The sequence below is a fragment of the Chiloscyllium plagiosum genome, unplaced genomic scaffold (assembly GCF_037043375.1).
Source record: "Chiloscyllium plagiosum isolate Xiang-an unplaced genomic scaffold, Cpla_swu_hap1 HiC_scaffold_17, whole genome shotgun sequence".
Taxonomy (NCBI): domain Eukaryota; kingdom Metazoa; phylum Chordata; class Chondrichthyes; order Orectolobiformes; family Hemiscylliidae; genus Chiloscyllium; species Chiloscyllium plagiosum.
The window spans coordinates 23,121,153-23,147,948 of record NW_028270155.1 but is presented as its reverse complement, the minus strand read 5'-3'; the positions used below and the strand labels follow the sequence as shown (position 1 = coordinate 23,147,948).

Genomic DNA, 26,796 nt, shown 5'->3' with positions numbered 1-26,796 from the left:
CCCTACTCGTTCCATGAGTTTCCCACAACTCGGGTCAGAATGTAACTAACATGGGAAAAAAGATAAAATTTGTGATATAAAACTTCCTGGGTATTTCTGGGCAGAGGTCTGCAATGTACAACGTCATTTTAACTCTAAGCACAAAATCTGGGTCGTCGATGTATATGTCCACAGTACAAAAATGACTTGCTGGTGAATTATTAAAATTCCTAGAAAATCACAACATAAGTAAAGAAATGTTAAGTATTTGTCTTTTATTTGTTGAGAAAAAAGCAACTAAATACAGTCAAAAATTAAAATCTCCAAGGAAATGAACAGATACATAGTCCAATCCCAAACTAACAAAAAAAAAATCAGTAAAAAAAGGCCTGAAAATCAATAAATAATGCAATGCTGTGAAAGATTAATTAGTTGTTTCTCTGCATTATTCAACTGAAATTTTAATAGTGCACCAAAGGCAACCCTTCTGCAATGGAATTTATTCCCAATTTACATACAAATGTATAAATTAGGAGTACAAGTAGGACATTCCACCCCTTGAGCCTGCTCCACTATTCAATAAGATCATGTCTGATCTAATGTTTCAAGTTCTCAACTGTGGGTAAACGTTGATTCCTTTGCACAGCAATAATCCATCTACCTCTGCCTTAAAAATAATGAATGACACCATCTCTCCCACCTTCTAAAGCAACAACTTTTAAAGTTACACCTGTTTCACCTAAAATCTCTATTCATTTATAATGGATTATCCTTGATTGATTCTTAACCACTGTCTATATTAGCGATGATGTGCAGGTGCTGGTGTTGGACTGGGATGGACAACGTCAGAAGTCACATGACACAAAGTTATAGTCCAACAGGTTTATTTTGAAATCACAAGCTTTCGGAGAGCTGCTCCTTCATCAGGTGAAGGGCAGAGGCAGTGGTCTGAAAGCTTGCGATTTCAAATTAGCCTGTTGGACTATAACCTGGTGTCATGTGACTTCTGACTGCTGTGAGCAATATAACAAATTATTTTCTCAGACAGCATGTAAACTTTCAAAAAGTCAAGATGAAAGGGTGAAATGTCAGTACCAACATGGATGCAACAACTGATAGTTTCTATCTAATGCCAAAGTTGACCAAGTCAGCCACACAAGTGCGATAGCTCTTTGACTCTGTTGCCTTAAAGTCATTTGCCTTCTATGTTCAGTTTTAATTGCCCCTCTCAGGAATTTATCCTGCTCATGAAAAATACACATGCCAATACCTTCCCAGAGGTTTCTGATGCTATAACAAATGGCCTTCAACATCAAAACTTGTCTTTTGCTTTCATAACCAATTTCTCAACTGAACCTTGTTTCTATCCCAATCCAACTAGCTTGTATAGCCTATCCCCTAGTTACATCATTTCATTATTTTAGAGAACTGAGTTCAAGTCTCCTTGAATTTTAAGCTTTGCCAAAATAAAAATCTTCACTCCACCAGCCCATGCTGTTAACTAAGGGCCCTTAAATTACTTATCACTTCAGTAATGCTCCTCTGAACTTTATACAGAGCTTCTATATGCTCTACCATGTGAAGGGACTAAAAATGCATTCATTGTTCTGGATGGAGCTAGACCAAAGCCTTATAGTCTCTGTTGCAAAACTGATGCAGCCTTCTGATAACCCCATCTCATACATGGTCCATTAAGCCATCCCCATCTCTGTTCCCAGAGTATTTTTGAGTTATGTTCTATTCCATCTTCAGATCTCATCACACTGAACTTCTCTGGTGAGCAAAAGCTTGCTCACATAGTGTTTTAAGAAAATTGCTTTAAGCGTGGTAGAGATTGTTAGAAAATAAACCTCTGAACTTCGAGATTATACAGCTGAGGGCATAGCTAATAATGATAGGTTGAAGGTAGTAATGGATACCCATGAGACCAGAGTTAGAGGTATGTAGCATTCTTAAAGGATTGTAGGGCCAGAGGCAGTTACAATGAAGTCAGTAATTGTTTAATTGCAGCACATGATGCAAGAGTTATTAAATAAGTAGCACAGTATTTTTAAAAATATCTTTAAAGATAAAGAACGGGTGGAACAATAAATGTAAATTTGTGCAACATTAAGGAGAAAACAGAGAGAAAAAATATCTCAGTTTGCTTCAATCTTGGAAGCTTTCATTTCTTGGTGCACCAGGCTGTGAATTCAAGGGACAAACTGCAACAGAACTGAATTTCAAAATTTTATTTAATCAAAACAAAACTCAATTTATTCATAACTGGCCTCATCATGAATTCAATGCCCAGTCCATTCTTTGAAGATTTAATAGCTCTCACCAAGATACAAATACTGTAATTTTGAACAAAATTCTCAGCAACAAATATTAAGATGTTAGCATAATCTTTGGACCCAGACTTTTTTTAACATATAAATTGTGCAGGAGTTAAATAACAACCTTAATCCATTTAATCAGCTGAAAGTGTCATTGGAATGGTATATATCTTTGAATCCCTACTTGATCAGCTAGAAAAGGGTATCTCCTATAGTTGTCTTAAGTTTTAAATTATTAATACATTTATTACAATAAAAAGCCATGCTCAAGGCATGATAAGTATCGTACAGCTGATTTTATGTCCTTTCAGCTTATCAAATGGTACATACTTTCAATAATGGGCATATTTTGGATTGAGAGTTTACAGGAGTTCCTAAGCCAGAAAGCTGTTTGTGTGTTACCATAAATGATAACATGCATTTTTGCTAAGCAATTTATTTAGGTTTATTCAAGCATCTTTTGTTTAACCAGCGCACATAATCAGCGATAAGAATAGCATTCAAAAGAGCCCAAAGAATAGCAGCTTAATAGTAAAAAATGAAAGAAACCTAGCGCCCTTAGTTTCTGAAGAATCTCCTGAGGAAAAACCATCACAATCAAAGTAGAAAAGAAACTGCACTGCTGTGAGCTATTATTTTTATCTCAGTGGCCAGGATCTAAATCCAACCAATCTGATCAGGTGGAAGTCTTGTATTTCAACATTTTATAATGGCCCAAATTAAATTTTAGCAATTTCAAACTGATCCAAGATGCTATGTGGCAAAACATATCACAAGGGTAGCTGGTATGCAGATATATCCTCAGTCAAGGATGAGACCCATTCAGGTTCTCAACTGGAGTGAGGGTAAGTGGCCCAGCACGGATGGTGTCAGGTTGGGGGTGGGGAGAGACTTCACTTGCAGAATCATGTGGGCACCCTCCACCTGCAAACCCAGTGGTATGAGTACTTAAAGTTGTAAATAGTGGGTATATTATTAGGAAGGGTTTGGAGGGGTATGGGCTGGGTGCTGGCAGGTGGGACTAAATTGGATTGGAATATCTGGTCAGCATGGACGAGTTGGACCAAGTTGTTTCCGTGCTGTACATCTCTATGACTCGATGACTCCATAAGTCTTTGACGTTTCAAAAATGTCAGTTATGTTGTACAGTTAACTGCCTTTTGAAAGCCTAACCACATCTGGTGCACTATCTTTACCAACCCTCTCAATTAATTAATAAAAGCTTTATAAGGTTGGTCAAAGAAGATTTTCCTTTAAGAAATGATTATTAACTAATATTTCTTTAAGTGTGAATTTAAGTTATGACTAAACTATCACTGGTCCTTGTTGCCTCTTGTGGCATTGTGGTAGTATTCCTAACTCTGGCCCAGAAGGCTTGGGTTCAAATTCAACTCCAGAGGTGTGCCTGAACAGGTTGATTGAAAAATATCTCACTCGTAATTTCTTTTGATCAAGAAACTTGACACTCTAATAAATAGTGAGCAAGATGGTAGCAGCCTTTAAAGTGGCGCAAACTGGTATAACAGGTGGATATGATTTATTCTAAATGATGAGCAATCTACTTTGGGCAATCAATATGGAGTAGCAGCATATTCCAAGTGGCACTATTTTTGGGATGGGTGGGGGGTTGTTGGTGTAAGAATTGAGGGATCTGAGGTGCAAATTTCCAAATCTTTGAAGATAACAAAGCAAGTTGAGGTTTTTAAGAAAGCATCTTGGATACTTAAATTTCCCAATAGGCTTTTGATTATAAAAACAAGGAAGCAATACGAAACCTTTACAAATCTCTAGTTAGGCATCACCTAAAATAGTTTGTATAATTCTGAGCATCACACAGAAGGATGCCAAAGCCCTGAAAATGGCATGGGGGGAATAGCAGAACAATGTCAAGGATGACAGTCTTCAGTTATTTGGAGAGATTGAAGTAACTGAGGTTGTTCTCCTTGAGTAATAGAAATGAAGCAGAAACCAATGGAGTGATAAGGAGTTTGAAGGAGAAAGTAGGGAGCAGCAGTTTTCTTTGGCAAATGCATCAGGAACCAGAGGTCATAGCTTTGACGTAATTGTTAAAGAGGGGAAGTGAGTAGAAATCTTTTCATGCAGTGATATGCAGATCTGGAATGCACTATCTGAAAAGGTCAGGGAATCAAATTCCATTCTTACTTTCAAAAGACAAATAGGACATATAAATGAAAAGGACTAATTTGTGATGTCAGAAGAAAACCAGGTAATGAATTGACTAAATGAGAGAGTCCTACTTGCAGGTGTTTGTGACCACCTGATTTTCACTGCTATTGTTCTCTAGCATTTTCTTTATGTATGACACATTTCACTCCCAACACTAATTGGGTCTCAAATGCAGCAGTACCTTCTCAAATAAATAACACATTTATCTAAATAGGTTCACTGCCTTCAAATTTCTGTTTGTCATTGAACAGAAAGTCAGATGCAGTTGTCCTGTAGTCCGATTGTTAATATATTTGATTCTGGGAATCATTGCTCTCTGTCACCTTCTGTGATCCCTATCAGTTCTCTCCTATGACTCCTGCAATAAGGAATAGTTAATGGCTGCTGTATTCTTATGATCTGGCTGAAAAAAAACCCCGTATTGTTCAAGCCAGTGATCTGATGCAGCTAAAAATTCTTTCCTTTTGTATAGCTAACTGACAACAATTGTAAGCTTGAACGTAGGACTCAGTTCCAGTCATATTTCCCATGTGAAATACTGTCTGTGTTTATCATGATGTTGGAAAAGTTCTGCCTTCCTTAGACAGAAATATGATTCAGAGTAACCAATAAATGAAAGATTTGTAGCAGCCTGCCTCCCCTGCTTTTCCACATCTATATTTTCTGTAAGATTAGTCTATTGTGGAGAATACACACAGAACCATTGCTTAGGTAAAAAATCTTGGACTTGATATGTGCAACTACAGAGGTAATTATACACCACAGGCACAACCTCAGCAGTTCCATTCGGTCTCACCTTGATGAATAAAGTCAGATCCTGACAAAGCTTGTTGGTTCAGAGGGTAGATTCAGAAGGAGCTTTGACATGTTAGCAGTACATCTGCAACAGGGAGACCAGACATACTGATCAAAGCCGAGTTGGGGAGGGTCCATGCTACTGGTTTCCTCCAACTTTTAATGCTTTTTGTATTGCAAAGTGTGAACAAGTACAAAGCAGAGGTCTAGTAGTGTAAATATAAGATGCAGTTATTTTCTATTCAAAATTTAAGAACTATAGTGTTTTTGATACTTCACACCACAGTATAAACAACGTATCCAATATCACATCAAGGTTGTCCTCTTCCAATGTCAATCAAATTTGAGATGGCACTGGGGAACTGACATTATGTCTCAATGACACAAAGGAGCTTGGCTAGCTACTACAGTGTTATGTAACTTTTACTTGTCCAACTATGTCAGCTGCTATTCTCTTTCTAAGGAAGTAAAAGCACTGAAAATTTCTGTTTGATAACAATTGCTATTCTTTTGGAACCTTTAACATGTTTAGACATCATACAACCTTGTTTTTTAGCATAGTGTGTAGCTTATTGTGTTATTTTATTTTCCCAAAATATTAAAACTGTAATTATTTCTTGTTTCCCATGAGAACAAAGGTACAGATGTTTGCATTGATCAGTGTGTGAAACATTGAGCTTTAGTACTGCGCTGTTGAGTCAAGAGCACTAATTACTGTTTATTAACCAACAGATGGGAATTAGTGACACAAATCAACTCTTAATTTAATAAAGAATATCTACAAACTGTTCCTTAGAGGTACCTCAACTAGACAAGATTGTGTAAATTACAAATTATCACCTAGTTTGACGAAGGACTAAATGTAATTTCAGAGACAATCACTGTGTTGCATGCAAATTGACATGGAACTAATTGATTATCGTTAGGAGGAAACAGCACAGTTTTAAATTTGAAAAAATTCCTTTGATGTTGCAGCAGTTTCATTTTGTTCAGTGCATTTAATCGTCTTTTCATTTGTTTGCAAGAAGGGTAATGAGCTAATAAAAAACAAAGGATCGAAAGGAAGAATGGACTTGTGAATCAGCGATCCCACCAGATAGGAAAGAAAAAGGAAAATGGCACCCCCATCCAAGAACTTGATTGTAACGAGAAATATTTACTTGAACTATTTGTTCATCCTTTCATTGAACAGTTACAAATTTCAGTAATATAACAATGGAGTGCTTCAGGGTGCAATCATATTGATTAACAAATTGGCTTACACTGGAACTCCAAATAAATTCTTAATTTATGTTTTTATGGTTCTCAGTTCCACCTATATTCAGTGTAAAAACATTACAATGCTGCAGATATTTTAAATCAATCTGTTCAAATGTGTTATGAAACACTTTTGGAACAGGTAGGACATAAACCCAGACCTCGAAGGTAGAGAGACTACCACAAAAGCCTTTGAAAGGGGTAATTTGAAATCTCATTTCCAAAAAGACTGGAGATCTAAGCCAACACCTCAGATCACTTGACCACGTTATTACTTTGATGATACACTACAGTCCTCCATTCTGGCTGAGCTATTGCAGGTGAGCCATACTTAAGAGAATTTCATCTCACTCAATTCAAAACCTGCTTTGTGCTCTGAATTTCAAAGTTGTGGCATAACCACACCTTTTCCCATACAGAGTCATAGAGATGTACAGCACGGAAACAGACCCTTTCATCCAATCCGCCCATGCCGACCAGACATCCCAACCCAATCTAGTCCCACCTGCCAGTACCTGGCCCATATCCCTCCAAACCCTTCCTATTCATATACCCATCCAAATGCCTCTTAAATGTTGCAATTGTACCAGCCTCCACCACATCCTTTGGCAGCTCATTCCATACACGTACCACCCTCTGCATGAAAAGGTTGTCCCTTAGGTCCCTTTTATATCTTTCCATCTGACTCTAAACCTATGCCCTCTAGTTCTGGACTCCCCCACCCCAGAGAAAAGACTCTGTCTATTTATCCTATCCATGCCCCTCATAATTTTGTAAACCTCTATAAGGTCACCCCTCAGCCTCCGACGCTCCAGAGAAAACAGGCCCAACCTGTTCAACCTCTCCCTATAGCTTAAATCCTCCAACCCTGGCAACATCCTTGTAAATCTTTTCTGAACCTTTTCAAATTTCACAACATCTTTCCGATAGGAAGGAGACCAGGATTGCATGCAATATTCCAACAGTGGCCTAACCAATGTCCTGTACAGCCACAACATGACCCCCAACCCCTGGACTCAATAAAAGAAAGCATACAAAATGCCTTCTGCACTATTCTATCTACCTGTGACTCCACTTTCAAGGAGCTATGAACCTGCACTCCAAGGTCTCTTGGTTCAGCAACACTCTCTCGGACCTTATCATTAAGTGTATAAGTCATGCTAAGATTTGCTTTCCCAAATGCAGCACCTCGCATTTATCTGAATTAAACTCCATCTGCCACTTCTCAGCCCATGGGCCCATCTGATCAAGATCCTGTTGTAATCTGAGGTAACCCTCTTCGCAGTCCACTACACCTCCAATTTTGATGTCATCTGTAAACTTGTTAACTGTACTTCTTATGCTCGCATCCAAATCATTTATGTAAATGACAAAAAGTAGAGGACTCAGCACTGATCCACTGGTCACAGGCCTCCAAGTCTGAAATACAACCCTCCACCTCTGTGTTCTACCTTTGAGATAGCTTTGTATCCAAATGGCTAGTTCTCCCTTTATTACGAGAGATCTAACCTTGCTAATCAGTCTCCCATGGGGAACCTCATCAAACCCCTTACTGAAGTCCACATCTACTGCTCTGCCCTCATCAATGCTCTTTGTTACTTCTTCAAAAAACTCAATCAAGCCGTGTTGACTATCCCTAATCAGTCGTTGCCTTTCCAAATACATGTACATCCTGTCCCTCAGGATTTCCTCCAACAACCTGCCCACCACAGACGTCAGGTTCACTGGTCTATAGTTCCCTGGCTTGTCCTTACCAGCCTTCTTAAACACTGGCACGTTAGCCAACCTCCAGTCTTCCGGCACTTCACCTGTGACTATCGATGATACAAATATTTCCGCACGAGGCCCAGCAATCACTTCTCTAGCTTCTCACAGAGTTCTAGGGTACACCTGATCAGGTCCTGGGGATTTATCCACCTTTACCTGTTTCAAGACATCCAGCACTTCCTCCTCTGTAATCTGGACATTTTGCAAGATGTCACCATCTATTTCCCTACTGTCTATATCTTCCATATCCTTTTCCACAGTGAATATTGATGCAAAATACTCATTTAGCATCTCCCCCATTTTCTGCGGCTCCATACAAAGGCCGCCTTGCTGATCTTTGAGGGGCCCTATTCTCTCCCTGGTTGCCCTTTTGTCCTTAATGTATTTGTAAAAACCCTTTGGATTCTCCTTAATTATATTTGCCAAAGCTATTTCATTCTCCTTTTTTCCCTCCTGATTTCCCTTTTTAATATACTCCTACTGCCTTTATACTCTTCTAAGGATTCACTCGATCTATCCTGTCTATATCTTCCATATGCTTCCTTCTTTTTCTTAACCAAACCCTCAATTTCTTTAGTCATCCTGCATTCCCTATACCTACCAGCCTTTCCTTTCACCCTAACAGGAAAATACTTTCTCTGGATTCTCGTTATCTCATTTCTGAGGGCTTCCCATTTTCCAGCCGCACCTTTACCTGCGAACCTCTGCCGCCAATCAGCTTTTGAAAGTTCTTGCCTAATACCATCAAAATTGGCCTTTCTCCAATTTAGAAGTTCAACTTTTAGATCTGGTCCATCCTTTTCCATCATTATTTAAATCTAATAGAATTATGGTTGCTGGCCCCAAAGTGCTCCCCCACTGACACCTCAGTCACCTGCCCTGCCTTATTTCCCAAGAGTAGGTCAAGTTTTGCACCTTCTCTAGTAGGTACACCCACATACTGAATCAGAAAATTTTCTTGTACACACTTAACAAATTCCTCTCCATCCAAACCCTTAACACTATGGTAGTTCCAGTCTATGTTTGGAAAGTTAAAATCCTTTACCATAACTACCCTATTATTCTTCCAGATAGCTGAGATCTCCTTACAAGTTTGTTTCTCAATAATATGATAGTTTACTAATTGGTTCATGAATAAACTCTTTCTTTTTGATTTCATTCAATCCATTTTGGATAACTGAATCCAAATGGATGAACTATTTTCCATTTTGATGTAATCTCAGCTGAATTTAGAATAAATATCAAGAATGTGGACTTTTTTAAACATAGTTAATCTGCAGATAATGAATTGGGCAGTTGTTTGGTTATGGTGAGGAATAACTAAAACATGGCTATATAGAGAACATGACTGTCAATTAAATATTGCCAGATACAGCATTTTCAGGAAGGCAAAGTAGCCATAACAGCTCGCAATGACATAATGAAGGTAGGTGCAAGAGTGTAACCAGCAATAAAACAGATTTGAAAATACAAATGAATTAAAAGATAGTGAATCCATTATCCAAATAGAAACATAAAATCATAAGACGTAGAAACAGACGCAAGCCATCTAGTCCATCAAATATGCAGCCATTCAATGAGACCATGGCCAATTGAATAGTCCTCAATTCCATTTTCTGCCTTAAATCCATAACCCTCAATCTCCTTAAAAAAAAACTGTCTCAACCTCAAAGATGCTCACAAGCCCTCTATAGTAAAGAATTCCACAGATGTACAACACTATGACAGAAAAAAAAGCTCCTCCTCTTCACTGTCTTAAATGGGTGACCCCATATCCTGAGGTCCTAGCCCCTCCCATGTGGGCAAAAAACCTTTTCTCATCAATTCTGCCTAAGAATCCTCAATGTTTCATTAAAGTTTCCCCTCATTCTTCTGAACTTCAATGAGTACAAGCCCAGCTTATGCAACATCTCCTGATATGAAAATCTCTCCATACTCAGAGTCAACCTTCTCTGGATTGCTTCTAATGTTAGTTTGCCTTTCCTTAGATAAGAAGCACAAAACTGTTCACAGTATTCCAGGTATGGTCCAGGTTATGTCTTCTAAAAGTTCATTCCCCTTTGAAATAATGACCAATATCCCATTTGCTTTCACCAATAAAATTCAACCTGTGTGCTAGTGTCCTGAGTTATGCCAAAGATCCCCTAATCTCTGTGCTGTCGCTTACTGCAGTCTTAACCCATTTAACAACTTTCATCTCTTCTGCTTTTCCCGTCAGTTACATTTTTGTACATTATCTTCCATCTGCCAAGTTTTTGTCTATTCATTTAACCTGTCGATATCCCACTCTAGATCCTTTATATCATCACTATTTTATCCTCACTACTTGCCTTCCCTCCCATTCTTGAGTCATCTGCAAACCTGGCAATAGTATGTGCATTCCAAATTGTTAAAGGAATTTGGAAGAAGCAATACTTGTGCCAAGATGTGTGGCACAAGTACAGAGTAACAATCATGGGAAATTTATCTCAAATAAAATGGCAGTATGGAGAAGTGAAAGGAGAAAATTGAATAAAGTTTACAGTTTAAACAAGGCTCACTTCCCACTGAACCCAGAAAAAGATCCAGCAAGACAATAATTGCTCAGATCTTGTAATAAGTAATGAACCAAAACAAATAGGTAAATAGGAGTAAAAGAGCAGTTAGTGGTGATAATAACCTTAAATGGTTCAAGGTTAAGTTTGAGGGTAACAAATAGAAAAGAAAGATTAAAGGAATAAAGGCTATACAGGAAAAACATGTATGTTCTGAAGAAATAAGGGTGAAAGTAAAATCAACTGGGACAAAATTTGAAAAACCTGGAAATTATTTTTACAAAGAGTAACCAATGGAGTTCAAGAAAAATACAATACACTGAAAGTCAGAACAAACAAATTGCGGTGCACTTAGGGGAATAAAGGAGTGGAGGAACATTGAAGCTAAAATAAACATACAGTATGTAAGAAGGGTGGAAAGATAACAAAAATGAGGATAGCTACTTAGCTTCAGTTTGTTTTAAACTGCGAACAACAATGAAAGAGTCAATGAGCTTAAATATTTGAGATTGATGGATGAAAATAATTGACAAGTGACAAATTATAAACCAAGGATAAGTCATTAGTTGAAGGCAAAGTCCAACCAGGAATATTCAAGGAAACTCTGAAGGAGATAGCAAAGACAGTAGTTATTATATCTAAACTTTTAAAGAAAGTTCTCAAAGGCTAGCAACACCTAAATGCAGATAGAATAAGATCGGGAAACTACAAACCACTCAGTTTAAAGCCAGGTAAGAAAGACTGTAGAATTTTTACAAAAAATGTGATATATGATCATCTAGAGAAAATACGATAAAAATTTTCAACAAGGATTCTAAAAGGCAAAACATTTGTCACTAAAATGATAGAATTCTTTGAAGCAATAGTGGAAAGAGGTGACAGGGCAAAGCTATAGATGAAAGAGGCTTAGATTTTGACAATGCTTTGGTAAAGGCCTCTTTGTTGGGCTTGTGGCAAAGTTGAGGACATTTGGAGTCTGAAGGCAATTAACTGATTTATTAGAAAAGTGGTTACAATTTAGAAAGAAAAGAATAAAGATATAAAGTGTGTTTTTTTTATTGGCATGATTTGGAGGTGCCGATTTTGGACTGGTGTGGACCAAGTTAAAAATCACCCAACACCAGGTTATCGTCCAACAGGTTTATTTGGAAGTACTAGCTCTAGAGGTGCTGCATCTTCATCGGGTGGTTGTGGAGCAGGACCAGATGACATAGAATTTAAAGCAAAAGGGCTACAGTATCATGGAGTTGTAATGATATATTAAACAACTTTGGTTAAAAAAAATCACACAACACCAGATTATAGTTCTTAAACAAATTTGGATTAAGTCTTTCATCTTTTAGAATGGGATATGATGATTTAGGTTTTTTAATATGTAAATCCCAGAATTACATTCTCAAGGTATCTAATAATTGGTGCCTGCTTACCTAATATGGGAGAACGTTTTGGGTGGGTGCAGTTGAAGGCCAGAGGAGACACTATGGCTGGATGTGGAATAGATGATCGATGGGTGATCATTGTTAGGACCGGAAATGATGGCCAGACAGACCGATTGTGGAGGATGAGAAATGACAATCTCTGTGGAGGTTGGGGTCTAATCAGAGTGGTGAGACAGATCACAGGGGCTTCACAGTATAAGCTTGCTGAACTGGAAAGAAATATTCCTGGCCCTCTTGATCCAAAGCAGTACTGTATAGGCACTTATCTGTCAAATTTAGGACTTTCACTTGCTTGCTTTCTAAAGACCATGGAAATCTAGTCGACATAAGTTAAAGTTATTAAAATGGAGGCTCTCCTTAAAAGGGTTTTAGAGATGGCCCCATTCCCAATAAGAAGTGTTTAGTTAAAACCAGAAGTCACAGCTTTGAGGTAGGTTGGATTTTTCATTCAGATGTTTTATGATTTAAATTCCTGCACCACCCAAATCCATAGTTTTCCACTTGTAAGAGAATCCAAAACAACGGGGACAAAGATTTAAGATAGTTATTAATCAATCCAATACAGACATAAGAAATGTCTTTATGTATGTAGCGAGTTGAATGATTACTTGCACTCACAGGAACTGGTTGAGGCCATTAGCTTAGCTGTTATCGAAATTAATTGGATAATTGAGACAATAATTGAATAGAAATATATGAGTTGAGGTAGATGAAATGGAAGGAATCTTGTAGCACATACTCAATGAGCTGAATTGTCTGTTTCTGAGATATATATTCTATGCAGTACAGCACAAGTGAAAATCATGAGTGAATAAATTGATAAAATTACAAATTATTAAAATACTGTTTTCTCCACGTCATTAAATGCATTAACAATCTGGGTCTGCAGAAGCATTGTTTGTGTCACTTAATTCTTCATTTTCTGCCTGCTTTGCTGCCTTTTGGATGTACTTCAGACGGGCTTGTGCTCTATCTTGTTCTTGTTTAAGCTCCAAATATGCACGGGAAAATGCATGAAAAATGGATGTTGCAGGAAATGCCATAATTAAGATCCCACTAAGGATGCTACTCAGAGCTATCACTTGACCAGGAATTGTTCGAGGTACCATGTCACCATATCCAACTGTGGTCATGGAAATGATAGCCCACCAGTAAGATGCAGGAATACTGCTGAAGTCTTGTCCTTTGCCCATCTCATTCTCTGCAAGGAATACCAATGGTGCAAATAGTGTGACCGACACACAAAGAAAAAGGAGCAGTAGTCCAAACTCACGAATGCTGCGATGGACTGTAAGACCCAAAGTCTGAAGTCCTAGGGAGTGCCTGGCAAGACGCATGACATACAGAATTCTCAAGGCGCGCAATATTCGGAGGACCAGGCCTAACTTTTCCAAATAGATGTTACTTCCCGAAGGTTTGTTGCTGTCAGCAGGTCCTTTGTCAATCACAAGAGCAACATAATACGGAAGGATCGCCAACATGTCTATAATGTTCAAAGGGCCTCTCAGAAACTGCCATTTGCTTCGTGCCTGGATAAACCGAAGGACAAATTCCAAGGAGAACCAGGCCACACAGATGGTTTCTATTATAAACATGTTATAGCATCTCTGGGAACATTTGTCCTGTAGACAAAAAGATAGAAACAAGAATTGGAAAACATTAATAAAAAAGAAAATTCAGCGAGCAGTTCATCGAACATGAATCCCATGCAGATTCTCATCCAGATTTTGTAATTAGAATGACAGGAAAACTATTTTAGAACATACAGCATTACAGGACAAGAACAGGTCCTTTGACCCACGATGTTGTGCTGAACATGATGTCAAATTAAACTAATCCCTTCTTAGTCTATATTGCTCCATTCCTTGCAAATTCATGTGCTTATCTAAAAGCCTCTTAAACACCCCTATCATATCTGCTTCCACCGTGAAACCTGGCAGCATATTTCAGATACCCACCACTTGCCCCTTACATCTCCATTGAACTTTAAATCTCGCCTGAAATGCATACCTCCTAGTATTAGACATTTCAATTCTCAGAAAAAGATTCTGACCATCAACCCTATCAATGCATTTTATAATTTTATAGACTTCTATCAAGTCTCTCTCAGCCTCCACCATTCACGAGAAAATAACACTAATTTTTCTAGTGTCTCATTATAGCTCATAGCCTCTAATCCATGCAGTACCCTGATAAACCTCTTCTGCACTTTCTCCAAAGCCTCCACATGCTTCCTAAAATGTGCCAACCAGAATGGAATACAATATTCCAAATGTGGCCTAACAAACTCTTATAAAGTTGCAACATGACATTCTGACTTTTACACTCAAATACCCTAACCAATAAAGGCAAGCATAACATACACATTCTTTACCACCCTATCTACTTGCGTGATCACTTTCAGGGAGCTATGGACTTGAACCCCAAGGTCCCTCTGCACATCCATGCTGTTCAGGGTCCTGCCATTAATTATATACTTGCCCTTTACATTTGCTCTCCCAAAGTGTAGCACCTCACACTTGCCTGGATTAAACTCCATCTGCCATTTCTCCATCCATATCTGCAACTGATCTATATCCTGCATCCTGTACAAGCTGTATCATTTGACAACCTTTTATTGATATTTGTGTTGTCTGTGTACTTATTAACCCACCCATCCACATTTTCATCCAAGTCATTTATGATATCACGATGAGCAGTGGTCCCAGTATGGATCCCAGTGGAGCTCCTCTAGTCATGGACCTCCAGCCTGAAAAACACCCTTCCACCACTACTGCCTTCTATGGGCAATCCAATTCTGAATCCAAACGGCAAGTCACCATGGATCCAATGCACTTAATCTTCTAGATGGGCCTACCATTGAGGGACCTTGCTGAAAGCCTGATTAAAATCCATATAAACAACATGTACCGCTTTACCCTCATCGATCGCCTTAGTCACCTTCTCAAAAATATTCAATCAAGTTAGTAAGACAAGACAGCCAGCATAAAGTCATGCTGACTGTCCCTAATTAGGCCATGCTTTTCCAAACATAAATCCTATCCCTAAGAATTCTCTGTAATAGCTTTCCAATATCTTTTCTGCCAATATCTTGTGAAACTGCCAGAAAATTCTGGTATAGATTAGAATAGAAATTTATTGTCACATTTAGTTTTATATGAAAAATACAGTGATAAGTTTTGTAACTCATCCTACTATGGCACCTATATTAATTACAGAAGTCATATATAAGAATAAAAATATAGCAAAGTTAGGACAAAGGTCATCACAGTTCAGCTAACAGTTCCTGAGCTCGGGGAAAGCCAATTAAGGAATTATGGAATATCTAGAAACCCAGCTGGGGAAAGACTGCCATACTGGGACAAGCAGAAATTCAGAATTACTGTCTGTGATATCCTGTTCTACCACTGTTTAATTTGCATCGTTTAAATCACTGCATCCTAAAATCCTCAGAATTGAGTGAAGTGTAGGGACATAGCCATGTATGTCGTGATGTCATTGTTAAAACAAACAAAATGTAATGCTTTTTTTTTAAGAAGCGTATTATACCCATAGGTCTTCTGAATGACCTCTCTGCCCCTAGCTTGCTCATTGTCAATTTTTCCAACATGACAAAAAGAAAACTCCAGGTTTCTAACATACTTGCTTTGCTTTAGGTTATTCTGTCATTGAGAATTCTTCAATGGAATGGCTGCTTACTCTGCTGGATAACTTGGTTGATCCTGGAGATCCCTTTGACTTTATGCCAGATTTAAATTAGCCACATAGTTTAAAAATTGCTGAGTGCAGCTTTCTTTGAGGATAGTGGAGGGAACTGTCATTTTATCGCTCACCACAAAATTGAGACCAAGAATTTAAAATCTTACTCCTTGCTCAATTACTGAATGATAAACCTAACCATCATTTATTTATCTTCCACAATGCTGCTTCAGACATTCATTACAATCATTTAAAGATCTATCCTAAATTCTTGCTTATTGCAAACCATAATCAAAAGCATCATACTGAACTCACTGCTTAAGCTCACTGATAGTACATTTGTGTGACAATGCTGTGGCTTTAAGAGGTGTATTTTGACCTGGTTTCTTTGGGAGAGAGAGATTGAGGGATAGGTGATGAGCAGTGTATGAGAAAATAGACAGATTGTGAAGCCTTGGGTGAAGCTGGGACTTCTCTTCCTGGATTGCAGGTGAGACAAAATCTATTTTCTGAATTTACCTTTTGTCAAGCACATGTTTATGGAATGTTACTATGTTGAAACAGTTAATTAGTAATAGTTACTGTATCTATTCTGTTCAGTTTTTCAATTGAGTTACTTTATTCCAAGTTCTTCTTCTTTTGTTATATGTTGTAAGTGATTGAATAAATTGTGTTTTGCTTAACGTCAAATAGTTTGACCATTCAAATTGTGTCTGACACACACAGCATCTGACATTTACCTTTAAAATAAGAAAATGTTAGGGTCTAGGCTACCTTCTTAACATGTTTTGTGGGGTGTTGTCTGGTCTAGTCCATAACATTTTCTTATGAATTAGAATTCTATGTGTTCAAGCCCTGTTTGGAAACCTGGGACATTGACTAGCCTGACATTTAAGTCCACTGGTTTGAGATCATAAGACATATGATGTAGGAGGAGATGTAGATCATTCAGTCTTTTGTCCACTCCACCATCCAATGAGATCATGGCTGATCGGATAAACCTCAACTCCACTTTTCGGCATTTTACACAATCACTTATTTCATTTTCTAATTAAAGATTTGTCTCTCTCATCCTTGCATTAAAAAAGTACCCTCTACAGCCCTCTGTGATTAAGAACTCAACAGATTCAGTGCACACTAAGAAAATGAATTCCTCCTTTTGTCTGTTATAAATGGGTAGTCTTTTATTCTGAGATTATGCCCTCTGGTCCGAGACTCTCTCCCACAAGGGCAAAGAAACTTCCCAGCATCCATCTAGTGTCCAAAGAATCTTATATAGTTCAATAAGGTCTTATTCTTCTAAACTCCACTGAGTACAGGTCCAACTTACTCAACCTTTCCTCACACTAAAATCCTTCCATACCATTGACCAACCAAGTAAACCTTTTCTGGACTGCCTCCCCAAGTATATTCTTTCTTGGAAAGGGAACCAAGCTATTCACAGTATTCCAGGTGTGATCTGACTAGTGCCTTGTATAGTTATAATAAGTCCTTGCTACTTTTATACTCCAAACTCTTTGAAGTAAAGGCCAATATTCCAGTTAACTACCTGATGATCTTGGATACTAGCTTTTATTTTAGTTAAAAGAGATTCTCCCTATTAGAGGTGCTACATTTTGGATGAAATGCAAAAACAGGATCACAGCTGTTTATCAAGTGGATATAACACTTCTACTGACAGGATCTGAAGAAAAGCAAAGGGAGTTCTCCTGAAATACTAATGAAAATCTATGCCTCAACCAGTTCAACCAATATAAATTATCCAGTCATTTATGTCAGTAGTGCATGTGCTTATTGCCCTGTGTGAACCAGTTATTGCGTTTCCCTACATAATCAGTGAAAATATTTCAAAGATACTTCACTGGCAATGAATTAGCTTGGAGAGCTTCATACAAATACACACTCGTTTTAAATATTCCAGTCTATCAAAACACATATAATACATTTAACTACATGGAGAATTTGAAGATTACAGTCTTGGCATTACAGATTGATGTGATAATAGAGGGCAAGCTCTCATAATTTTCAGATCACACTTCTCTATCAGAGATCTCAATGATAGGGACAGTGTTAGCACTGCTGCCTCACAGCACGATGGACCTGGGTTCAATTCCACCCTGTCTGTGTTGAGTTTACACATTCCCCCAGTGTCTGCATGAGTTTCCTCCCACCATCCCTAAATGTGCAGATTAGGTGGATTGCCCATGCTAAGTGGCCCATAGTGTCCAGGGATGTGAAAGCTAGATGGATTAGCCATGGGAATTACAGGGTCACAGGGATAGGGTGGGTCTGGGCTCTTCAGAGAGTCGGTGTGGACTCAATTAGCTAAATGGCCTGCTTCCACACTGTAGGGGTTCTATGACTAATTGAGACACAGAGCACCTTAATAAAAATAACAAATGGAAAAGCATCTGCAATAACACAGCAGACAGAACAAGTGTTGTATAAATGTGTATCCTGAAATATGTCTCATGTTTTGAGTTTTCTACAGATCAGCGTGACTTGATTTCACACTGATGGCAAATTTCCAATGGGATAAAAATCAATTAAAATCAACTCTCGTTTCACCACCTGGCAGCTAATATGGATTTCCTTGCTGTCCATGTTGTGACAATTACACTTTCATATAACAAATTCGTGAAAGCATAGTGTGTGTCATGTTCTCATTGTGTAGAGTTAATTACTGTGTTTAGAACTTACTTGGAAAGAGAAACACTCAATAGGCACTCAAAGATACTGCAACTTGCAAATGAAAACATTTTAGTGGTACTTTGCATTTAATGAGAAGACTGTCTGAAAAGATATATGTGGAAGTTAAATTACTTCATTTTCTCAGTTCAAATGACTCCAGGATGAAAATGTTATTTTACTTAGACTATGCAGGCAGTACAGACTATTTAATAATTAAACTTGTCAGTTCTTTTATGTATTATGTGATGGTTCTACCAGGAATGTGCAATGGCGCATTGTCAACATGACATATTATTTGCTTGTTAAAAGGCTAGAGTATTGCTATGAATGACAAACCTCAAGAGATTAATCCTATTTTCTGAAGTACCTAAAGTCCAACTAAAAGTAGATTATACTGACAGAGCTATAAAAGAATTATGGAATAAACCCGATGTCTATGAACTTGGAGCATCTTGAAAGAGACTACATCTCTGTGTTTTTTCTTCTGTAACTTCAAAAGATTTGTCTCAAACTTCTCACCATTTTTTTTTTCAGAAATAAAGGTAGAGAACTTCTCGCTATAAATCCCAACACAGATGCTTCATCATTTCAGAGTAGTGAAACATCTACCCCAACAGGATATCTCATTGAAATTTGTTTACAGTGTTGCATAAAAAAGGATCTTCAATGCATTTCACAAAACAGCCTCAGGTATATATCATGAAATTTGAAATGAGCAGATTTAAACTGAATCCAAAAAAGATTCTTCAAACGAACTGATTCTAGAAACATGATGCCCCAAAAAGACACAGATGGAAAATCAATTGATGTGTTTAAAAATGAGATAGATAGTTTACTTGTGAAGCAAGGTCATTAAAGGATAAGATAAATGAAAAATTTGGATTTTAAAAAGTGCCTTCACATCTAATAATATGGCAAAAACAGGCTCATAGACCAAGTCTCTTCTTCAGCTGTCCAATTTTTGTGAACAATAAGATGAGCAAATTCAGTTTTTCTACAGTGCCCTTCTCTTTGCTCTGTTTTCTTATGTGTTTAATCTTAGCATCGAGTTTCACATGCTATATCCCACTTGATGTTCCCCAAGCTGATTTGCTCTGCTTGTCAACTCAAAGGAAAATAAATTTTCAAGAATGCACTCTGACAAAAAATAAACAATTTCATCTCATTTTAGCTCAGTCAACTATCATAAGGATTGCTTTGGTTTAGATATTCCACATACAGTGAAATCCTTGGTCGAAATGTAACTCACTATTCTTTTTAGGCAGTTAGAATATTCTCCATGTAATAAGAAAATTGGGGGGAAAATGCAAGATTTTTGTAAATTAAAGCATTTATGACTGTTACTGTGCAGAAAATATGAAACAATAAAGTAATCTAAAAATTGAAGTTTAATGCTTTTTCTCAGCAACATTCTGTTTTAATATTACACTGTGTTGGGCAGTTACTTATAAGCCTATAAAATTTATATGCATAGGATCATTGATGCCATGACTCATATTGAGCAACTTTCACTGTAGAAGCATTTCAATTCAGCTTTGCTCACTGACATTTTATTGCACAAAAGCAATGGATGATTGGAGGTGTTAGGAGTATGAGATTTCAGGAGAGATGGACGAGTTTGGATCTGTTTACTTTGGAAGAGACATTACAAGCAACCTAACAGAACTTTTTTTAAGACAGTGCAGGTTGACAAATTACATCCACACAAATGTCAGGAGATACGAGATAACATTTAGATATCTAGGAAAAAGAAGGCAAATCAGCCGTAATGTTTTCACCTGAACAGTTTCAGAGTTATGGACTAACATATTGAAGCAGATGTGAAGGTATAATCACAACATCAGTTTGCATTTATATAGTCCATTTATCATAGGAAAGTGTCCTAAGCTACTTCATAGGAAGAATTATCAAAACAAATTTGATACTTGTTTTAATTCATTCACAAGAAGTGGGCATCACTGGCTAGGTTAGCATTTTCTGCCCATCCTAAATTACCTTGAAAAGGCAAAAGTATGCAATCTTGTTTGACCACTGCAGTCCAGGTAGTGTAGGTACACCCAAAGTGCACCTAGGAAGGGAGTTTCAAGATTTTGGACCAGTGACAGTAAAGGAAAGGTGATATATTCCCAAGTCAGGATGGTAAGTAGTTTAAAGGGGAACTTGCAAGTGCCAGTAGTAAAACACTATCTTGATGTCAAGAGCAGTCACTCTCACTTCACCTCTGATGTTCAGCTCTTTTGTCCATATTTAACCAAAGACTGTAATGAGGTCAGGAGTGCAGTGGCTCTGGCACATCGAAGCTGGCTTTCAGTGAGCAGGTTATTGATATGTAATGAGATACTGTATACTTCTATTACTTTTTTGATGATCAAGAATAGACTGCCAAGACAGTAAATGAGCGGTTTGAATTTATCTTTTTGGGACTTGAACCATACTTGAGCTAAATCAGGACAAATGGGGCAAATAACAAAAGATTAGTCAAAGAATTAGGTTTTAAGAAGCATCTTAAAAGGTAGAGAGGTTGAAAAACAAAACCATTTAGTAAAGAATTACACAGCTTAAAAATGCGCCAGTTGAAGATGTGGTTGCAAAATAGGGGAGCAATGAAAATCAGGGGGTGCATCAAACACCTGAACTGGAGCAGTGCAGACATGCCAGAAGATGCTGGGGTAGGAGTATATTACAAAGACAGGAAAATGCACGGCCTTGGAGGGATTTGGAAATGAACATCAGGATTGCTGGACTAAGAGCTTATGTAGATCGCTACGTCAATTAAAAGCATTTTTGGAAAGCAAAAGAAACTGAAGAATGTTGAATTAAGAGGCATCGTTGGGGTTGCCTCATAGAAATGTACAGATGTCTATGCCTAATATACTCTACATTGTCCAAAATACTCTTAAGTGAAACCAATGTGCCTGTAAATATTTTGATGTCCTGGTGTTCTCATAAATGATTACGTTAGATTCCCTACAGTATGGAAACAGGCTCTTTGGCCAAGAAGCTCACACTGACCCTCTGAACAGTAACCCAACCCTCTACCTTATATTTTACCCCTGATTAACACACCTAACAGTTTAGGCAATTTAGCACAGCCAGTTCACCTAACCTGCACAGCTATGGATTGTGGAGGAAACCCACGCAGACATGGGGAGAATGTGCAAACGCCACACAGACAGTCGCCTGAGGTGGAACTCAAACCTGGGTCCCTGGCACTGTGAGGCAGCAGTGCTAACCACTGAGCCACCATGCTGCCCAATATTTCAGAAATTAAACATTTTCTTTAGTTCATCTCTAATAGCACAATGATAGTCATTTAGACCATCTATGTGAAATAATATTCATGATTCAGGTTTAGAAGTTTTTACTCCATATTTTCTGGTAACTGGGCAGCTTGAAGTCTGCTTATTTATATTAAACCTCAAAACTTTCAGAGATCAGTTAAATGAAATATACTGGTGTAACTATAAGACGTGACCAATCAAAATAGTCAAAAATCTCTATATTACTTGCTTTGCAATTTGAAAGTTGTTCATCAGTTAATGGAAACAAGCCAAGTATTTCATTACTGAAACAGAAGAAGTAATTAAGGTACATGGGTCTGCAGGTTTTTGTTAATTCTCCTAGAAGCTGTCAGAATAGTAACACTATGTGAAACCTATAAAAACGCTATCTACCTTTCCTCCCAGTCGGAGGCAATGCATGATCCAGGATCCAAAGAAATACTTCCCTATTAAATGAAGGAAGAGACATTATTGAAGGAAGATAAATGAAGGAAGAGGTCAGATGTGCTGATGGTTCTTACTGATATTTCTTTGCATGATAAATTTCCATTATCTATTTTGGAACAAGGATGTGTAACAGAGACCACCATCTTCCTTTACAAAGGAGGCAAATTTAACAAGCAAGTGACCACAACACCACTCTCTTTACATCAAAATCAATTGATTTGAATTTAACATCGAGCAGTATTTCAATTATAATTACCTCTATATACAATGTTTTCTGTTTTTAATGACTAAGGTCAATCAGTTGCACTTCAAAATATGAAGAAAGAAGAAAGAAAACAGTTTTTTTGTTCTTTACAAAGCACCTTTTTATGACCATGTCAGGGGTTTCATAGCAAATAAAATGGTTCTGTTGTAAAGCAGTGACAAATGGGACACAAGACCTTATACACAGTAATGTATAAATGGATAGCCAGTTAAGAGCAGCACTGAACTGACATATTCACCTGGATTGTGTGTTCAACTATCTGGAGAGATACAACTGTCTGATTTAGTAGAGAAAGATTGCAATTGTGGGAATTGATAATCAGATTAGAAATCATCATTTCATTGACAATATTGATATGTAATAGTAGTTTTAACCACAGATGCCAATCTTATTTTCAATAATTAATACATTTACTGAAAAGTGAATTTCAAGAAAATAAATATCCTTGTGTTGGCCATGGTTAATATCATGACTCGAAACTCCAGCATGTGCAGTACCCACTTCTGCATGGTTAAAATCTGTTGATATCATCCTTAACAGAATACATGGAATTTAAAATAAATGAATGTATTCTTTACAATTATATTGGAAACAACTTAGAAGCAAGGAAGGAAATAAATTGCATAGATTTCTAAGAATCTTCACTTGTTCAGGTCGCCCACTTACAGGAAAGATATTATTAAGCTGGAGAGGGTTTAGAACAGGTTTACCAGGTTGTTGCTGGGTATGGAAGGTTTGAGTTAGAAAGAAAGGCCAGATAGGCTGGGACTTTTTTCACTGGACCATAGAAGGTTAAGAGGCGACCATATAGGAGTTTATAAAATAAGGAGGGGTATAGATAGGGTTAATGGTAATTGATTTTTTTCCCCTTAGGATGGGGATTTTAAGATTAGGGGGCACATTTATAAGATGAGAGGAGAGCATTTTAAAAAAGACATGAGGGGCAATATTTTACACAAAGGGTGGTTCATGTGTGGAATGAACTTCTTGAGGAAGCGGTGGATGTGGTTGCAATTTCAACATTTAAAATTTGTGGGTGGCACGGTGGTTAGCACTGGTGCCTCACAGCGGGTTTAATTCCCGCCTCAGGCAACTGTCTGTGTGGAGTTTGCACATTCTCCCTGTGTCTGCGTGGGTTTCGTCCGGGTGCTCCGGTTTCCTCCCACAGTCCAAAAATGTGCAGGTTAGGTGAATTGGCCATGCTAAATTGCCCGTAGTGTTAGGTGAAGGGGTAAATGTAGGGAAATTAGTCTGGGTTGGTTGGTCTTCCGAGGGTCGGTGTGGACTTGTTGGGCCAAAGGGCCTGTGTCCACACTGTAAGTAATCTAAAAGACATTTGGATAGATAAATGAATAGGAAAGACTTGAAGGGATATGGGCTAGGAGCAGGCAGGTGGGAAAAGTTTAGTTTGGGATTATGTTCAGCTAAATCTGGTTGGATTAAAGAGTCTGTTTCCATGCTGTATGACTCTGTAACTCTCGGACAAATGTAACCTGTACATGAAGTGAAACTCAGAGGCGGGGGAGTGAGGTTGGTGTATTGAGTCCGCCTCAATAATTCTTGACATGGAGATGCCGGTGTTGGACTGGGGTGTACAAAGTTAAAAATCCCCAACACCAGGTTACAGTCCAACGGGTTTAATTGGAAGCACTAGCTTTAGGAGCGCTGCTCCTTCATCAGGTGGATCAGCACTCGGAAAGCAAGTGCTTCCAATTAAACCTGTTGGACTATAACCAGGTGTGTGTTTTTTAACTGAATAATTCTTGACTATAACACACACGATGGGGCTCTGAAATGTCAGTGCACATTCGGAAATGAAATAAGGGCACTTACTCTTTCTTCTTCTGTCCTCAGCTCTGGCATTGTACTGATGCAGATGCTAATCACTGTTATCGTGACAAATATAATGGACAGGCAGGCAAACACTTTCCCAGGAAGTCCTGACTGGGGGTTTTCCACCATGTCTCTCAGTTTGTCCATGCAGTGTCCCAGTTTGGTGTTCTCGCCCAGGGCACTGGCACTCTCCTCGTCCGCCTCGAGTTCCTCCGCCCTTCGGATTTCGGCCAGCTCCCGGACTTTGAGCAGCAGCTTCCTGCGGCAGCACCACTCCAGCTGACCCTCCTCCAGCCCCCAGTACAGCAGCTCCTCCTGGAAGGACAGGGCGCACATCTCCCTGAGGAGGCGCAGTTTGCCGGCCGACAGGAAAGTCAGGATCATGCGAAAGGCGCACGGGCTCCGGTCAAAGAAGAACTCGCGGGAGCGCTCGTCGTAATCGTCGCAGACCTGCGCGATTTCCTCCCGGCTGCGGCAGGACCTCAACCGGCCGAGGCGTGTGAGAGGGAACGCGTCCAGGGTACTCCAGGGCAACAGGTACCTGCTGCCCCCCACATTGACGATGAGGTGCTGCTGGGGAGTGTCGCCGAGCCCTGCCCGCGGCTGGATCCGCTTGCATCGCTGATAGAAGGCTCCCTTGACCGGAGGCGCCTCCGGCTGACTTGCTGGGGCAATGTGACTCAGGGAACTGCAAGACGTGTCGCTCAAGTTACTGTAATCGTTGTCGCTGCTTCGGGAAATGATGGGCATGGTGGATCAGTCTGCTGCAGAGAGTGGCAAAGTCATCTGGGTGCACACACACAAAGAGGGGAGGGGAGTTGCATAGAGCACAGACTCAAAGTCAACAGGCAAGGCCAATTGGGAAGGGCACTCACTGGTGTTGAAGGAGCTCCGAGGGAACACAGTGCCCCCCCCCCCCCCCACACATCGATTGAAGTGTTCTCTCTGAAAGGGCACTGCTGTGTAACTGGGAGCTCAGTTATCACTCAGCCCACAGGTACTGAGCCGCAGAGTATTCCCAACACGGCAGAATTCCCAACCCCAGGTCTTGTTCATATAAGCGCCGCAGATTCAACTTTTCTGGGCGAAGAAAAACCCCACACCTGTTCTCATTCTCGCCAAAGGATGGCCAACCATCCAGGGGATTGGTGCGTTCTATCGCCAACTTCTTTAGAAGTACCTGCCCCCAGGACCATCCATCATGCTCACCCCCCACGGACCAGCTTCACATGATCGTTATGAATCCTGCCACTGCGGATTCAAATGGGATTTGGGAGGGTTTTTTGGGGGAGGGGCAGAGCTGTTTTGTGCACTTTTAAAAATCCTATGTTTTTTTCAAAAAAAAAATTTTATTTTAGCTCACGGCGACAAAGATCTTCAAGCACTGAGAATGAGCTGTCAGCAAGAGAAGACAAGCTTTCCCTCCCGCTCTCTGACACACACAATTCTGCGCTCTCAGTGCTCCCCAGTCTCGGGAAGTGGGAGCAGGAACAAGGCTGGAGAAAGGGATTTGCAGATCCAAATACTCGCAATAATAGCCAGCACAATTATAGTGAACAGCAAAAAGAAAATTGAAGCCCGCGTTTTTATCAGGGTTAAACAAAAAGCGCAGCGTTTTCTATCGGTCGGCACACGTAACACCAACCAACGCTAAACTTACTTTGAAAGTCGTGCGCTAAGCGTGAAAATCCACCAGGTCGTTCCTGCGATGCGAGGAGGCATTTTGGCATTCCATAGTCGGGGTTAACGGGGAGAAATCCTTTCTCTGAAACGGTTTCTCAAATTTCTGACCCTTCACGGAGATTTAATTTAAAAAAACACACACACACAGCCCAGCCAAAGCATTCTCAAAGTGACGCAGAGATGGTTTCCCGACAGTTTTCCAAGCGCCTGTGTCACGGCTCGCCTCCCGGGCACTGGGCTCCCAGAGGCTACGCTCCTGCTGGGGGGGAACACGCTCAGCACTGAGCTCCAGCCACGCTGTCCTCCCACAGCCAGGAACCCGCTGCGTCTGCGATACCGCTAAACTGGAAACAGAAACTTGGTGGAGAGACGCACTGGAGGATTTGCAAGAGAAGTGAGCCAAAATGGGTAGCGGCTGCAGAAAAGACGGGCCGAACGGTCAGCTTCTGGGCAGCAGGATTCCAATGGGACTCTCAAACACAGGACGCCTCCTATTTTAATCTCACTAGGAGATTAAAACCATCCTATTGGTTATGTTCGTGAGTTTATTTATCCGGAAAGTTCGGTGTAACTGGGAAATTTCAACTTTTCTTGGATGGGACGGACATGCTTTCCGGTTGA

At 39.3% G+C, this 26,796-nt stretch overlaps 1 protein-coding gene across 2 annotated transcripts; it reads right to left on the bottom strand.

Annotated features, from left to right (window-relative positions):
* Nucleotides 1-243: 243 nt before the first annotated feature.
* kcng4a (potassium voltage-gated channel, subfamily G, member 4a) lies at nt 244-26,289 on the bottom strand. 2 transcript variants are annotated; one of them, XM_043706648.2, is made up of 3 exons: nt 26,153-26,289; nt 24,493-25,256; nt 244-13,898 (listed from the first exon to the last, which is right to left on the bottom strand). In XM_043706648.2, exons 2-3 carry the CDS (start codon nt 25,240-25,242, stop codon nt 13,146-13,148), a joined length of 1,503 nt encoding a protein of 500 aa, XP_043562583.1. In that variant the 5' UTR covers nt 25,243-25,256; nt 26,153-26,289; the 3' UTR covers nt 244-13,145. The 2 variants fall into 2 exon arrangements, with proteins under 2 accessions (XP_043562583.1, XP_087851873.1); XM_087995747.1 differs by lacking the exon at nt 26,153-26,289 and having other exon boundaries at nt 24,493-25,587.
* Nucleotides 26,290-26,796: the final 507 nt, after the last annotated feature.